General features: G+C 39.0%; 2 protein-coding genes across 2 annotated transcripts; one reads left to right on the plus strand and one right to left on the minus strand.

The window, feature by feature from the left end:
- Positions 1-479: 479 nt before the first annotated feature.
- On the minus strand, positions 480-10,524 carry LOC116308389 (protocadherin Fat 4). Its single transcript, XM_031718801.2, is given in 12 exon segments — positions 480-524; positions 1,778-1,942; positions 2,275-4,052; positions 4,685-5,124; positions 5,485-5,644; positions 5,647-5,892; positions 6,578-6,739; positions 7,059-7,181; positions 7,465-7,587; positions 8,183-9,019; positions 9,655-9,711; positions 10,370-10,524. Coding segments are annotated over 11 exon segments (4,128 nt in total). The 5' UTR covers positions 9,704-9,711; positions 10,370-10,524.
- Positions 10,525-10,996: 472 nt separating this feature from the next.
- On the plus strand, positions 10,997-14,757 carry LOC116308363 (uncharacterized). The gene is made up of 2 exons (XM_031718771.2): positions 10,997-11,071; positions 12,543-14,757. Exons 1-2 carry the CDS (start codon positions 11,069-11,071, stop codon positions 13,179-13,181), a joined length of 642 nt encoding a protein of 213 aa, XP_031574631.2. The 5' UTR covers positions 10,997-11,068; the 3' UTR covers positions 13,182-14,757.
- The last annotated feature ends 690 nt before the right edge of the window (positions 14,758-15,447 follow it).

A 15,447-nucleotide genomic window follows, 5' to 3' on the forward strand; every position in this document is an offset into this window, starting at 1 on the left:
CCCAATCCGTCACTTATTGAGTATATCCCGTCGTGGTTCGTTTACATTCCACATATTAATGAGTACACTGTTTATATAGCTTCTTCATCTTGATCCTGGCAATTCAACGTCCGATCAAACACTTCGGCCCCAAAGCGTCCTCATAGTCCAACACCCGGGACTTCCCCACACTATGTTTTGAGTCCATTCCACGTATCTCAACCGACAACCGACCCTAGTCATCATTATTACGGTAATTCACAGCTAACCCGCTGAGCAACAACGGCTTCAATCCGGGTCTTCGACTTTGATAGAGCCAACCAGCGTCCCAGGAATTGAATTCTCAAAAGCGCGAGTACCATTGATTCTATTGCTGTCGGTGCTTCGTTGACGTTCGTGACGTAGATGATTAATGATTGGTTGGTGGATGAATTGGTTCTGGTATCCCGGATGTTGAGAGTTATCACGTGGCTTGAGCCTTTTCATAATCCAGCGGTGTTTTAGTTTGTGATTTTCCATGTGTAGGGAGCTACAGATGGCTTTATCTGGACGAAAATAAATCTCACATTATGAACACAATAAATATTTCCGATATACTCGTGTGACATCTCTTGTTCGGCCAAATCATCGGTATGCGAGAATCAAGCAAGGTAATACACTAACGACACCGGTCTACGGGGTCGTATTTAAAAATTAAGCAAATATAGGTTATTAGAGTACAAACACTAAAGTGTGCAACACTTTGCACTATTAGTAGTAAATAGTGCTAATTAAACAATAGAAAACAATAGGATTAGCATAATTTAGCAGTATTTAGTGCTATTCATGTTACGCCACTTATAGTGTTTGTACTCTAGTATTTTTAAACAAGTAAATACAACAAATCCGGCAAGCTTATTGGTCACAATTTACGTCTTATGCTGTTATATTCACCTACAGGTGAATATGACAGTGAAGGCGCACGCTTGTTTGTTGATGTGTGCCGCTTGCAGAGATAAATAGAATTGGGGAAAAAACTTTTTCTCCGTTATTTATCAAATTCACTTGTGTTGAAAATACTAAAACTATTATATTCACCTCAGGCTCAGTGAATATCGGTGAATATTTACCTCGCCGCTCGAAGACTTACGTCTAGGTAAATATTCCCTGATAATCACTTCGCCCTCGGCGAATAATTGTTGAATATTGTTCACCATATTCACTCCGCCTTAGGTGAATAATTTTTTTAGCATAATGTAAACTTGAATATCAGAGAAAAGACAAAATTACTTACGTCTAGGTAAATATTCCCTGATAATCACTTCGCCCTCGGCGAATAATTGTTGAATATTGTTCACCATATTCACTCCGCCTGAGGTGAATAATTTTTTTTAGCATAATGTAAACTTGAATATCAGAGAAAGACAAAATTCAGGATAAAAAGAAAAACGTTTTGCTATCACTGCCGCTGTGGTTGACTTTGTCAAACCTCATCTCATAATCACTCGTCGCTCGACCAATCACAGCGCGCGAAACTATAAAATTATATCTCTAATTATACCGCTTCTCATTAATCCCATATAGGTAACTGTCCAATTATTTTCTTAATTGGACAGGTCTTGCTTATATGGGATTAGTTAGCCAGCTATATAATTAATAGGTAATGGGATTTTATGCTCTCCAATCAAGAAATAATTAGACTCGAAAAATTCCTCCGGCCTCGTCCAATTTTGTCAGTCCTCGGAATCTTTCTCGTCCAATTATTTCTTAGCATGGAGTCCTATTACATATACTAATCTTTACTATTACTATTACTGACCTGGAAGGCATCGGTAGGGTCTGAAACAAGGCTGACTATCACAGCATGGTTCATGGTGAACGAGTCCTTTAGGGTTACAATACCGACTAACGCCCCAGCGATATTTTCACTTACAGAATTATGATGGAGAACAAGGTGGTCTGGAGGTTCGTAAACATCGATGATCTGCGACGACAAAATGACAAAACAAACTGATAATAATTATATTGAATTATATTTTACACCCATCACTCCCCGTTCGGGGCTCTTCCGTGACGTTCCCTCCACACGCATTAACACTATATTCTATAGTTACAACATACAACACTCAACTCACATGATGCTTTTTACGGAGGGAGGAAACCGGAGAACCCGGAGAAAACCCTTGACCAGTGGTTACTAGTGGGGACTGTTTGGGTTTGTCGAATACAACGATTGAATAAGGAAACTAAAGTACTGCGTAAAAAAGCCACGAATGCCAGTTAATTAAATGCCTACATTATTAATTCCATACTTGCCTCAATAATAAACTTTTCAAAGTTTGTTTTTCCGCTGTTGCCATAGACACGAATGACAACCGTGTAGTTCGCTCGCTTTTCGTAGTCCAAGCTCCTAGTCGTCACAAGATCACTGTTACCTCTGGTCAGTGCGAATGCAGAATCATCATTTATATCTAACTGGAACGAGAAAGACTCGGCCGGGTCATGTGACCAAGCAAACACGTGACCGACCAATGAGCCCGCGGGTTTATTTTCAGCGATCTTATTTGAGTCCAGGGTTATGTTGATGACTCCTGACATGTCGATGTTTTTGACGTCGATGTAGATATCCTTCGGAGACCCAGCCACATTGGAATCCTGGCACCAAACTTGAATAAGCTGGCGCGCATGCGTGGCGTTGGTTAGAACTTCGCGTGTGCGCACTTGAAGCCCATGAATCTCAAAAGGGCTGCGATCACTGTTGAGTAAGTAGCAAGTGTGAGAATCCCCAGAATCTTCATCCTCTATATATAACGTACCAACAAGACTTCCAACAGGTGCATTGGAGCTGATAATGTAATGAGATATGTAGACGTTCGACGGAGGGTCATTGGCGTCTGTAACAGTAACATTAAAAGCCTCCTCAATACTTAGTCCACCTCTATCCCTACACTGTAACCCTACACTTATGTTATGTGTAGGAGCAAGTGCTTCATAGTTTATCTTGCCTTTCGTTACTAATATTCCTTTATTAACACCGATCAAGTCTCCGCTAACGACTTCACAAGAAGGTACGTCTCCTCTATCTGGATCTTGAACGCTGATACGAGCGATGTGATAACCAATGATTTTGTTCTCAGGGACACAGACTTGTCCTCCTGCTGAGCAAGAGGCGTATGCTGTGAGTTTTATTGCTTGAGGCGGTTCATTCTTATCGAGAATAGTGACATTGAACTCTTCATCATGACTCAATCCCCCATTGTCCGTCACCCGAAGAACAACACGGAGAGGATGATGGGTAGTTTCAAAGTCAATGTCTTTATTCAAAACAAGCTGGTCGCCAATGACCCGGAAGGAGTTTCCTGGGTTTGACGTCAGGATGATAAAGGTGTGGTTACCCAGTCGGTCTGGGTCACGTGCGCTCAGCGTGCCAATGACAGTACCTATTTGCGCATGCTCAGTGAAAGTAGCCGCTGATAGAAGAATGGCTGTTGGTCTTTCGTTAACGTCTGACAAACGAACTACAATTCTGGATGTGACGGTTGCCCCTCCCTTATCTGTGGAAAGAATGTTCACAGGTATTTGGTTCTGGCTTTCATAGTCTAAGAGACCAGCGTTAGCAACAACCAACGAAGATCCGACGACAGCGAAGGGAGAAGGAATAGGCTCAATGACTTCATAGTAATGACTATCAAATGCATCTTCGTCAATGGTTGACAGGTTTCCAACAAAGGATCCATTTTGTGTTCCTTCGGGGCCATTTACATACTCCTTAATCCAGCCCCCGTGTAAAATGACCCCTTTAGGAGGTTCATTTGAGTCTAGTACTGTAATGTTATACGTCGACGTGGCAGATAAGCTCGGAAACCCATTGTCGCGAACTTGAATTGTAACTATGTACTCTGACTGTCTTTCATAATCTAAACGACCATTAACCAGAAGGGTGTTGCAATTGATTCGAAACAAACCTTGTGCATCAGTGAGTAACGAGAAGGTCAGGTGACTATCCACATCAGCATCCGATGAATTAATTACTCCTACGGTATAACCAATCGATACATTTTCGTACACACTCAACCGGTCAATGATTGGTGGACCTAGAATTTGAAAAAATAAGATATAGAGGCTTTGCACCATCACATGATGGCGGTCATGACAGGAGGCACAACAATAGAGTAGTTCTCAGCTGGAAAACTGAATTCTTTCTCATGTAAATCAGATTAGACTAGATTCAATTGTTCCCGCCTCCTGTCATGGCTGCCATCACGTGATGGTGCAAAGACTCTATTGGTTATTACTAAATCGATTGACACGAGTGAAAGCCGTCTACGCATGCTCTTAGTCCGTATGCAAGTTAGTCGAAACATCTTCGTGCTATTGTAAAAATATGTAAATGTGACTTTCAAACATGCCTGACAAATGGACTTAACAAAATGCCAAAACCTGGTGTCAACGCTTGAAACTTGAGACTCATTCTTTCTCATTGTCTTTATCAATACAGTATCTTGGTCTCACGGAGAAAACGAACATTTATTCTCTTACTTAAACTTTTTGAAATTCTTAGAAAACTCTTTAAAAGGTACGCATGCGCAAACGTTTTTCTCTAGTGTAAACTGACTAACATTTCTCACAGGCCTTTTTTCTTTTTCCTAAGGTCTTTTTCAATAGGGGTCTGGGTAACAAAAGGCTTGGCCAAGAGCAGTCTGGGTAACCAACCCTATATACTTACTCGGGGCTTCATTGACGTCCAGTACGTGCACCGTCAGATTCTGTGTATACGATAACGGGGGTGTTCCACTGTCGGTGCTCATAACTCGGATATCATACCGGGATTTCCTCTCGTAGTCCAAATACCCAGCTACCACAAGAGACCCACGAGAATTATCGACTCCAAACAAACCATGAGCGCCTTCTACCATGGAGTAAGTAAAGGTCTGGTCTTCATCGCTGTCGATGGTAGTCAGTCGACCTATGATTTCGTTTATTGCTGTGTTTTCGGGGATGAAGTGCGAGGAGAGGATGATAGAATGAGGAGGGCTGTTACGGCCAGGGATTTGAGGTACACACTGAGCCCTTATAACAGTCCATACTCCAGATGATTGACAGATGATGGTGTTCGGACCAATGAGATAACCTTTAGTACATGTTAATGTACAGGAATGGTTGTATCTGATATTTGAAAAAAATATTCAATTTTTATCAACTTTTGGATATAGTATCGTGTACTGCGAGGGACCGCAGTACAAATTTATTAGATATATACAAGTGCCCTTCACAACTCCCTGCGCCATCTTGAAAGGTAGCCGTACCTTTGCATCAAAGCGAGATCAATGGTGAGCTTGCAATGATAAAGACCTTTTTTAACACTTTGGACGATTATTCACATCTCTATATATTATTGCTAGCTCACCGTTTGTCTCGCTTCGATGCAAAGGCACAGCTACCTTTCAAGATGGCGCAAGGAACTGTGAAGGGGACTATCATTAATAAGATGCCATTTTTGTATTCTTCAATACAACGCTAACATACCTATATTGCTCAACTGTTCCATCACACGTTACGACGATCCCTTGAGGACTCGCGGGATTCCCGCAGCTTATTGTGTCACACCGTTCCCGGTTAGTTGCAAGCTGGTAGCCTGGTTTACAAGCACACATGTAAGACCCCTGGGTATTCATGCACAAATGTTTTGACAGGCGTCACGTGATTGGTTGCACTCGTCTACGTCATAGCAACTCTTTCTGTCATTGGACAAGAGGTAACCAGTACTGCAGTCACAGTGAAACGAGCCAAGGATGTTAATACATGTCTGGTGACAGGTATTGAGAGAGTTATTCAGACACTCGTTGATGTCGTCACAGGTGTTAGTGATAGGATTATAAACCAGTCCTGATGAACAGACACATCTGTAGGATCCCACGGTGTTCTCACAGTATTCTGATAGGAAAAGAAAAACAATGGCTTCCCATTTCATAGATTCGTGCAATTTCATAATTTCAAGTTCTCTGTTGCTCAGGGTTAGCTTCGATTTGTGTTCCAGAGAAGGTCTGTGGAATTTAAAGGGTTTATATTGTGGAAGTTGTGCATTCTTTACTGTACCGTTGGTATTAGTGAATATTTAGACACTGATTCGAGGCTAACCCTGAGTAATTGATTCTGTAATCAAAAAACACAGCGCTACTTAGGAACTCGAAAATGGTCTATTGATGATAGTAGATGAAAAGGTTGTGTAGATGCAGACGGACAATCAATGGAGCAGATTTCATGACTCAGATTTCATGGGTGAATCCGCGGCAAGGCAAACGCCACAAATCACTGTCAACGGATTATACCTCTTTGGTTTGGGCATAAAGTTTTGCCCATTTCAGACCTTTGTCATTTCCTAGAGTGTTTTTTTTTTTTTTGTTTAACGGCTGGGTATCTTATTCTCAAAGGAATGACACGTGGTCTGAATCGGGAAAACATTACGCCCAAGCCTAAAGAGGTCTATCGCCCTTGAAAGAAAAACAAATGGGAAACTAGGTACTAATCTGCCGCTCGGAGCTTGGACAAAGCATAAATTATATCAAATATTGCAAAGCGCAGCGAAGGACTATTAGAGAGTCTTGATTTCCCCCCTTACCAGGACAGGTGTGGTTGCTATGACTACATTCATCAATATCAACACACGTGTGCTTGTCAGCTGACACAGTGTAACCTGACCGACACGAACAGACGTAGGATGATTCTGTATTTGTACATTTGAATTGACAGCCACCATTATTGATCCTGCATTCGTCTGCATCTGAAGCCAAGAAAGAAAAATACAATAAATTATAAGCTCCATACGTCTTCACGCATCTTTTTGCGCAACAATTTTTTGTTATCGCTTGAATGTTATGCCCCCCGATACCGTGACCGGGCGGGGAATTTACGCGCGGGGAATTAACGCGCGGAGACCGGTGATCTAGCGCGCATCGAACAGCTTGCCAGGAGGTATGGGGAATTTCACGGGCACTTTAAAAAGCAGGGCATCTATAAGATTTTAATGCTGGACCGAAGGCCAAAATCAGAATTATGAATTATGCAAAATGTGCGCGCTTTTATCTTCACTGGTTTCTCACCATTACAAGTTTTTTCGTCAGGATTCAAAGTATATCCACCAAGACAGGAACAGTTGTATGAACCGATGGTGTTGACGCAGACTTGAGAACAGCCACCGCGGTTATAACTACATTCGTTGATGTCTGAAATAATAGGAAAAACACAAGTCAAAATCATCCTGACCAATTATGTCTCATCCTACGAGAACCAGGGGGTGTAGTTGGGAAGGCAACGAAAGAGGAGGAAAGTACCTAGATTCCCCGGGTTTCAGAGAGTGCCGAAGTGTCTATCTGTCGCATCCCCTATCTCATTCTCTTTCCGGTTAAGTTAGGAAGAGGTATGGATCAATATTACGATTCTGATGCTTGTTGTTTGCGATTGTTACTTCCTTCAAAGTAAAAAATTGTTTGACTTGTTTCAACTAACCTTGACAATTCTGTAGATCAACTCCTAGTTCAAATCCTTGTCGGCAAAGACACCTGTATCCACCAATCATATCTTGACACTTGTGACTACATCCGCCATTATTAACGAGACACTGGTTGGGATCTGAAACACAGTATAAAGAGAGGTGGAACCTTCGAATTCCCTGCTAGCAGAGCCTATTTTCCTTTTGTTTTGGCGGAGTGAGAAATAAAGACTCGGCCGATGTAGGACGTTATACTTGTCGCGCCTGCGTGGCGTAATTTGGCAACGCTGTCATGATTTTGACAGCCGCTCTCGTCAAACAACGTTTGGCGCCACGGTATGTTACATTTGCTCATGCGCACTACATGTACCCAGTTGAAAATCGGTTTTAAAACTGGTTTCGTTCGTCCATGATTGTGGACGGCGGTGTATCAAAGGAAACGCTCTACATCGTCTCCTTCCTCCCCGCCTAAAAGAAGGGAGAGAAAGAGGAGAGACTCTGCTAGCAGGGAAATTTGAAGGTTCCACCCCTTCCCCTCCCCCTCCCCCAATTTGGGCCGCTACGCAGGCTATGTAATGGATGAGAATGGAAGAAGGTAGTTCTGTGTGATTATGGGAAAGTGTGACTATGGATCATATTTTTTTCACATGCAAGGGGTCTATTTATACTGCTCCAAGCTAATTAATTCTGCAGAGAAAATATTTAAATATGCCATAGCAATAATCAAGTACAAACCTGTCCCTGGTTGTCTTTCAGGGTGATAAATGTGTAATGCTGATGGTCTACTCATTCCACCACTTATACTAACTCTATCCTGTCCTGTACTCTTATCACAATGTTCAATGGTATGTTGATGCCAATCTGTCCAATACAGCCTGTCTTTGAACTGTGTCAAGGAGTATGGGTGATATACTTTCCTTCCATCGATGATGGTGTGTCTTTTTTGACCACTCAATGTAGACTTTTCTATTTTATCAGTATTCGCATCTGCCCAGAACAGGACTTTATCCTTATAATCAATCGTCAAACCATTTGGCCAAACAAGATTTGAGCTGACCAACACTTCTTTATGACTACCATCACTCATTTGTGCTCTAGATATTTTAGCATCATTCCCCCAGTCTGTCCAGTATAGTCTATTATCAACTGGATCAACCACCAAAGCTCTAGGTTTTTCCTCAGGTAGAGCTATAAGTGCCCTGCGTTCGGTACCATCCAGCTTAATAACATTGATAGTAGCCCTTCCTGTGTCAGTCCAATATAGTTTTCTACCCAACCAGTCAAGAGCTAGGTCTTCAGGCACTCCCAGATCTGATGTAACAAAGTCTTCTATATTCTTAGGACTTAGACCTTGATCAATATGGACTCTTTGGATCTTTTTAGCTTTGATATCTGACCAATAAATTGTTCTTGTCTTGATATCAAAGTCTAAGCCAACGACATTTGAAAGTCCTCTGACGAGGTATTGATATCCTGTGCCGTCAAGATTAATGCGACGGATATCCACAGTGTTAGAAAATATTATGAAAGGTTTATTAAGTTGTTGGGTACTTGCTGCAGTACAAAACAAAACTGGAAAGAAAAGAAATAGAAAAAGGAAAATTAGGTATTTGAGAGGAGTATGTGGTGGGTGGGGGAGGGGGAGAGGGAGGGGAGAGCAGAGAAGGGAGAGGAGGGAAGGGCAGAAGGGAGGAATGGGGCAGAAGGGAGGAAGGTGGCAATATATAGTTGTCAATATATAGATGATCCCCCTCCAGTTGTCTAAAAACCATGCGATCCCCCTAAATCCTCTGATAGCGAGGTAGCTTAAGGTCAATTTGTCACATGCACATATGACCCAGTCCTCTCAATCCAAGACACATTTGCCACCCTGATATGGAAATCACCGGCACCCCTCATGTGTTTGTTTCAAATGACATAAGGGAACTCTGTAGCAATTTTGGTGCTTTCTTCTATATTGTAACAATCTTTGCATTAAGCAACCTCACTATAAGCCCCAGGTGATGAATATTTTGACTGTTCTCTTATCATTTATAATAATAATGATCATATATAATATATAATGATAATTTATATTATTCTGACATCTTCACAGTCATGCCTACTTGACTGTCTGAATTGAAACAAAATACTATTCAAAATTTGTAATTGTAATAACTTTTGAGTTTAATAACACGTAGCTATGTTTATACAAATTGCAAACTCACCTGCAAAAAGTAGAAAAAAAGTTGTTTTTCGTGCACCAGGACAAAACATCACGTTACCTTTAAACAAAAGAAAAACGTAACAATTAGGGAGAAGAACTTTATTAGTTTTCGAATTTTGAATCAATCGTCAGGATGTTTTTCAGTTTTTCAAAGACAAAAGAACAAATAAACAAGAGACATTAAAAAAACATTTAAAAACATACTCCATGGCGACTAAACTAAACTTTCTTGGTTTAGAAGAACATGAATGATCTTAAGAGAGAGGTAAATTCGGAAAGTTACATTCAAGTTTTATCGCAATTTAATAACTCTGACTTTTTAATATGACACTAAATTTACACATTTATGTAAAAAATACCATTAAAACGCATTCACATGGCCTGTAAGGCTTTACTTTATGAGGTGTTCAAAGCACAAAGCTTTAGAATTTTATTTTCAGTAGCTTTTCTTGGACTGCAAAGGAACTGAACTGTCATTCGATCTGTCTTCAATATAAGCTTATTACAAACATAAGCTTATTATTATTTTTATTCCAACAAAAATAACATCTTCCATCTAACCATCAAGGCACCTAAATTGCGTTTGAACAAGGTAATTTTAAGGGCAATTAACTTTGATTTTACGGCTTTTATGATTCTAAAGTAGTACAAGGCATTAACTTATAACAGCGCTATATGGTAATAAGCTTAAATTAAACAATTGTCAAGGAATTCACCTTCGAAATAAGTCTTTCCACCAAGAAACCATTGACTTTGTGCTCTCTCTCTCTGATATTTCTCTCAATTATTTAATTTTCTAGATTTCTCCAAACCCCCTGTTATCTCCAACTGCTGTTTTTACTTCCTGGATAAGTAATATTACGTCGTTGTTTTAAAAGTTGTCCTGCGATGTGTAGTAAACATGACCAAAAGGTCAACTCTTTGTCTTTAAAATGCAAATGTTTTTTAAAAACAAAGGCGGTCCAGACATCATATGGAAGTATACAAATCTTCAAGCCAAATTGTGATAGGATATTTAAAAATAAGGATTTTTTACTAGAATTTAAGTTTGTTATTGGAGAAACTGTCATCACTTGATTGGAAAAAATGGCGGGAAAGCAACCACAGGCAGCCCACTTTATTAACAGTATTTTTCAGTGATTTGCGCGTCACGTAGTAAAACGCTACAATAATTTTTTACCTAATTTTCCCGTTCGATTGTATTATGAAAGACGATAACATTGCCTTAAAGTACATATATTTTTTAAAGGTGGTTTTTAAAAAATTATATTTACGACGATAACCACCTCAAGCTTATAGCGAATAAATTAATGTAAAACGATTCATTATCGATTGGTTACGAAGGCTTATCGATGTTGATACAAATGGTATAGAAAATGTGAAAAACAACATCAAGCGCGTGAATATTTAGCGCCATGGTAAGATATAATAACTTAACATTTAAAGCTGATGTAGTGAGTTGGTGTATTGTGGATATTTTCCACGTTGCACTTCATTCTAAGCTTTTGTCTTTGCCGAACAGTGACTGTCTACATTTAGGATATTGACATCGATTTTCCCATGGGTTTAAACATATATATATATTTGTCATATAATAATGAAAACGTTCAACAATTATTGATAATTAAGCTTAAATATTTTTTAGATTTTATATAAGTTTAGACAAAAAGAAAGAAATATTTATATATTAGACTTAATTTCGGCCTATTGGTGGCGTGCGTCAAGAACAAATCACAGCCGCCATGTTGGTTGACATGATAAAAGACACCAAGCTCCAGGAACAAAGCTTTTGTCAAAGTCAACCAAAATGACAGGTATTACATCACATGCACCCCAAAAATAGCTTATAAGACTTATTAGTATAGTTTTATATTAATATTAGTATCAATTTTATATTTATATTTATATTAGTATTTTAATTGAGGCTTCGAGGGCTGGGATTTGTCAAGCAACCAGTGATTATTAGACATTAGCATATACCAACTTGTGTACTTCCTAAGAATGGCGTGCTCTTTGGTTAATTGGAGGTGAATATTGTACAATATTCACCTCTGAATCTCGGAATATTGAGTGGGCAACAAAATGGCATCTGCCGGCAGTCGTTTTGCTACAATTTCCGATGAGGAAATTGAAAAAATGAAAGTAAATGCCATTCTTATCAATACTAAAAAGGCAACGAAGTATGGCCTAAAAGTTTTGCTAAAAGTTTTGCGTGAATTTGTTAGGCAAACTAAAGTTTCTGTTTGTTTGTTTTTATTGAATTATTGTATATAAAAATAAGTTACTCTGTAAACAAGTTGGTATATGCCAAAACAATTATTCGCCTCAGGCTCATTGAATATGGAGAATATTCACTTGAAGACTCGCGTCTCGGTAAATATTCCCTGATATTCACTTCCCCTTTGGCAAATAATTGCTAAATACTCACTGCTCTAGCAGTGATTATGAGCTTTCCCACAGTTAGCCAGAGCAAAAGTAATAATAAAATGTTTTTTACCCCGAAATGTTTTCTTTTCTCTGATATTCAATTCTAAAGTTATTCACCTCTAGTCTCCTTTGCAGCGGTTTTTAGTCAGTCCAAATGCTTCCCTCCCCACTGGAGTTGGGGGGGGGGGGGGGGATGAGATTTTCAGAACAACACTAAGAATGGCTGCAAAAGACACTAATTCCCCTCAGGCTCAGTAAATATGGGGAGATATTTACCTTGCCACTTTAATACTTGCAACTTGGTAAACAGTTCCCTAATGTTCACCTTACCTTAGCCTGTGTCACATCCAGAATTTTCTTCGTATTTACGAAGAGAATTCCGGATGTGACGCAGGCTAACCTTACCTTTGCAAAAAAAACAAAATTGTTGAATATTGGCTATTTATCAATTAATTTTCACAGACTGGTATAACTGTAGATGTGTATTCAGACCTTGCCTGCCCTTGGTGTTATGTAGGTAAGCGTAACCTTGACAATGCCATCAGCAAATACCTGACAGATAATCCTGGGCTTTCAGCTACTGTACATTGGCATCCTTACATCATTGATAAAAATACTGCAAAACATGGAGAAAATTACATGGATTATAATATCAGACGATGGGGTGGAGATGGATGGACCCAGTCATTGAGGAAATCAGGTAAAAAGATTGGCCTGGAGTTTAAAAATTGGCAGACATGGCCCAACACTTTACATGGCCATCGACTAATACATTTGACAGGGGAACAACAAGGTCCGAAGGGTCAGAATGCAGCAAAAGATTTGCTATTCAGCATGATTTATGAAGAAGGAAGGAACATTAGTGAAATTGATACCCTTGTAGAAGCTGCACACAAGCTCCATCTTGAAGGTGCTGAAAAATACCTTAAATCCGACAAGGACACAGATGTTATATTATCAGCAGATGCTAATGCTAAAACAAGCTTGAGGATATCAGGTGTTCCGTATTTCATCTTCAGAGACAAGCAGAAATCATATACTCTTTCTGGAGCTCAACCATCAGATAATATCCTGCAAGTCTTGGGGCACTTGAAACACTAACAAGTTTCTAGCTGGCTTTACTGTGTGGACACACTAACCGGGACTACTTAAAGTGCCCCTAATGCCTAATCACAGACCTTATGTAAGTTGAAGATATATTCATGAAAATGCGAAAATCCAAAAATGTTTTGAAATTAAATGCATTCCTGATTTTTAAATGAGTTTTGAAAACGCGCCTTTTCATATAAGACTTGCGCATTCTTCCAAGTTGGATTCACTCGTACAATAAGTGAAAGCTCAATATTTTGGCATTTTTTCTTTCTTAAAACTTTTAAAAACAGCACTCTTGACCCACAAAAAAATTGGTGTATCACCCCGATGACGTAATTTTTCAGGGTCCTCAAACGCGGTACTGAAATTTCAAGAGTGAGTGGACACGAGAATTTGGCCAACGTTTTCGTGTCGTAAAGAAGCAGGAATTCGTTTGAAACGGAAAAAAATTGGAAAAACATGTTTAAGACAATGTGAGAATTTGTTCTAAATTGGTCTGTAATCAGGCATTAGGGGCACTTTAAATACAAAACTGACCAATCAGATAACAGTTTAATATAGACAGAGATTGAACTGATAACGGCATTAGCCAATCAAATTATCTTGTTCCCATGCTCTTATTGTTTACTGTCAATCATGTGACTTTTTGGAGTTCACTGGGGGTGAACAAGCAGTTGACTGGGGGGCAACTAGCGGATGTTAAGTCAAAACATGTCAAAATAAGTCCTCAAACTATTGTATTTGACTATTTCTAAAACATGAAACCAGAAAACAAGAGATCAAATTAAACAACTCCAAGAATCTACAAGCCATAAAAAACACAGCTATTACTGGAAGTGACGTTTATTGATAGCAGCAACCTATTATATCGATGCGCTTTCTGATTGGCTGGCTAAAAATATTGAATTAAATGTCGCACTATGATTGGTTAATGATACTAGTTTATCTAGTGTTCCCAGTTGGGGTATATGCACAGTAACATTTTAAAGGAGTTAACAGATCAAGCAAAAATTACCATAATAACATTATATTCAAAACTAGAATTTATTTCTCATATTATAAGACTTAATAAAGTATTGTAGGTTCTGATAGTAATTAGTTTATTCCTTACACCAAGCTGGATGAACAAATCGCAAGTATATATTTTTATAAAAGTATTCCCTTAAAAAAAAAAAAATTATTTATCATATATTCTCATCACGTCAGTGAGTGCGTAGCAGCATGATCAGAGCACCTACTCATCCCACCCCTCCTTTGCTGGGAAGTAAAGTATTTCCTTTGGGGAGGGGGAGGTAGAGTAGTGGCTAGACAGCATCTTGTAATAATTTTTAGTTTATAAATTTTTAGTGCCTCGTTTAAAAAAAAGTTTTAAAAAGTTTCTGTTGATTTGTACATATTTAAAAATGTTGTGAAAATGTCATCCAAGGTTGTTTTTCAATTTTATAAAGTTCTAACAGATTGCAAAGGTACATTTGTGTCTGACAGTCTGTAGAACATCATTGAATTATTTAGCCATACATGACACAATTGTTAGCAACTAGAAAAAGAAGTGTCTTTGATATATCACTGTTAGTGAATTCATGCAGATAGTAGTACAGTGTTTTCAATTTTTCCTCTAAAGATTGTTCACAATAAGGTTTTGTTTTTAACCATCAACATGCAGGTAAAAAGCACCAGGATTAAGCTTTCCTCCTTAAGTTATTCATGTACTACCATTATTAATCCTCCAAAATGGAATATGATAAACTGTTTCAGAAAATTTACTTCCTTGAACTTCTGATTAAAATTCTTGCAGATAAAAGTTGTGAGAAGCACACATACAAGGGAAAGAAGCCAGGAACTTCCTTGTAGTTTTTTGAAGCATTCTCCCTGGGCTACAAACTAGGACCTTTTATTCCCTTGAACAATTTTTTTACTTAAATCTGTATAAATTGCAGGTGTACTGTCAAGAATATTTGATTCCTTGGATAGATGAACTTCTAACTGCCTTAGTCGACATATTTCTCTTTACTTTTGTGCCCATTGATATTTTTCTTGGTCTATATGAAGATCCTGTTCTCTTAAATGGAATAGGAACAGACAAGTCTTTGACAGCAGAAGGTATGGAGGTGAGAGAAACTGATAGGTTAGAGGGATTCTCAAGGGAGCGTATGTCACCACTGCTTGAGCTCAGCGGACCAGGTTTGATTGTATCTGTATTAGTGATACGGTAATGCAGTGCTTTGTCAGGAAGGGTTGATGTACCCTTGCCATACACTTCTAGTATGGCTTCTAA

Source organism: Actinia tenebrosa, unplaced genomic scaffold (genome assembly GCF_029948245.1).
Source record: "Actinia tenebrosa isolate PJP-AT-01 unplaced genomic scaffold, QUT_ActTen_1.0 PGA_scaffold1__47_contigs__length_23844297, whole genome shotgun sequence".
In the NCBI taxonomy this organism is placed as follows: Eukaryota; Metazoa; Cnidaria; class Anthozoa; order Actiniaria; family Actiniidae; genus Actinia; species Actinia tenebrosa.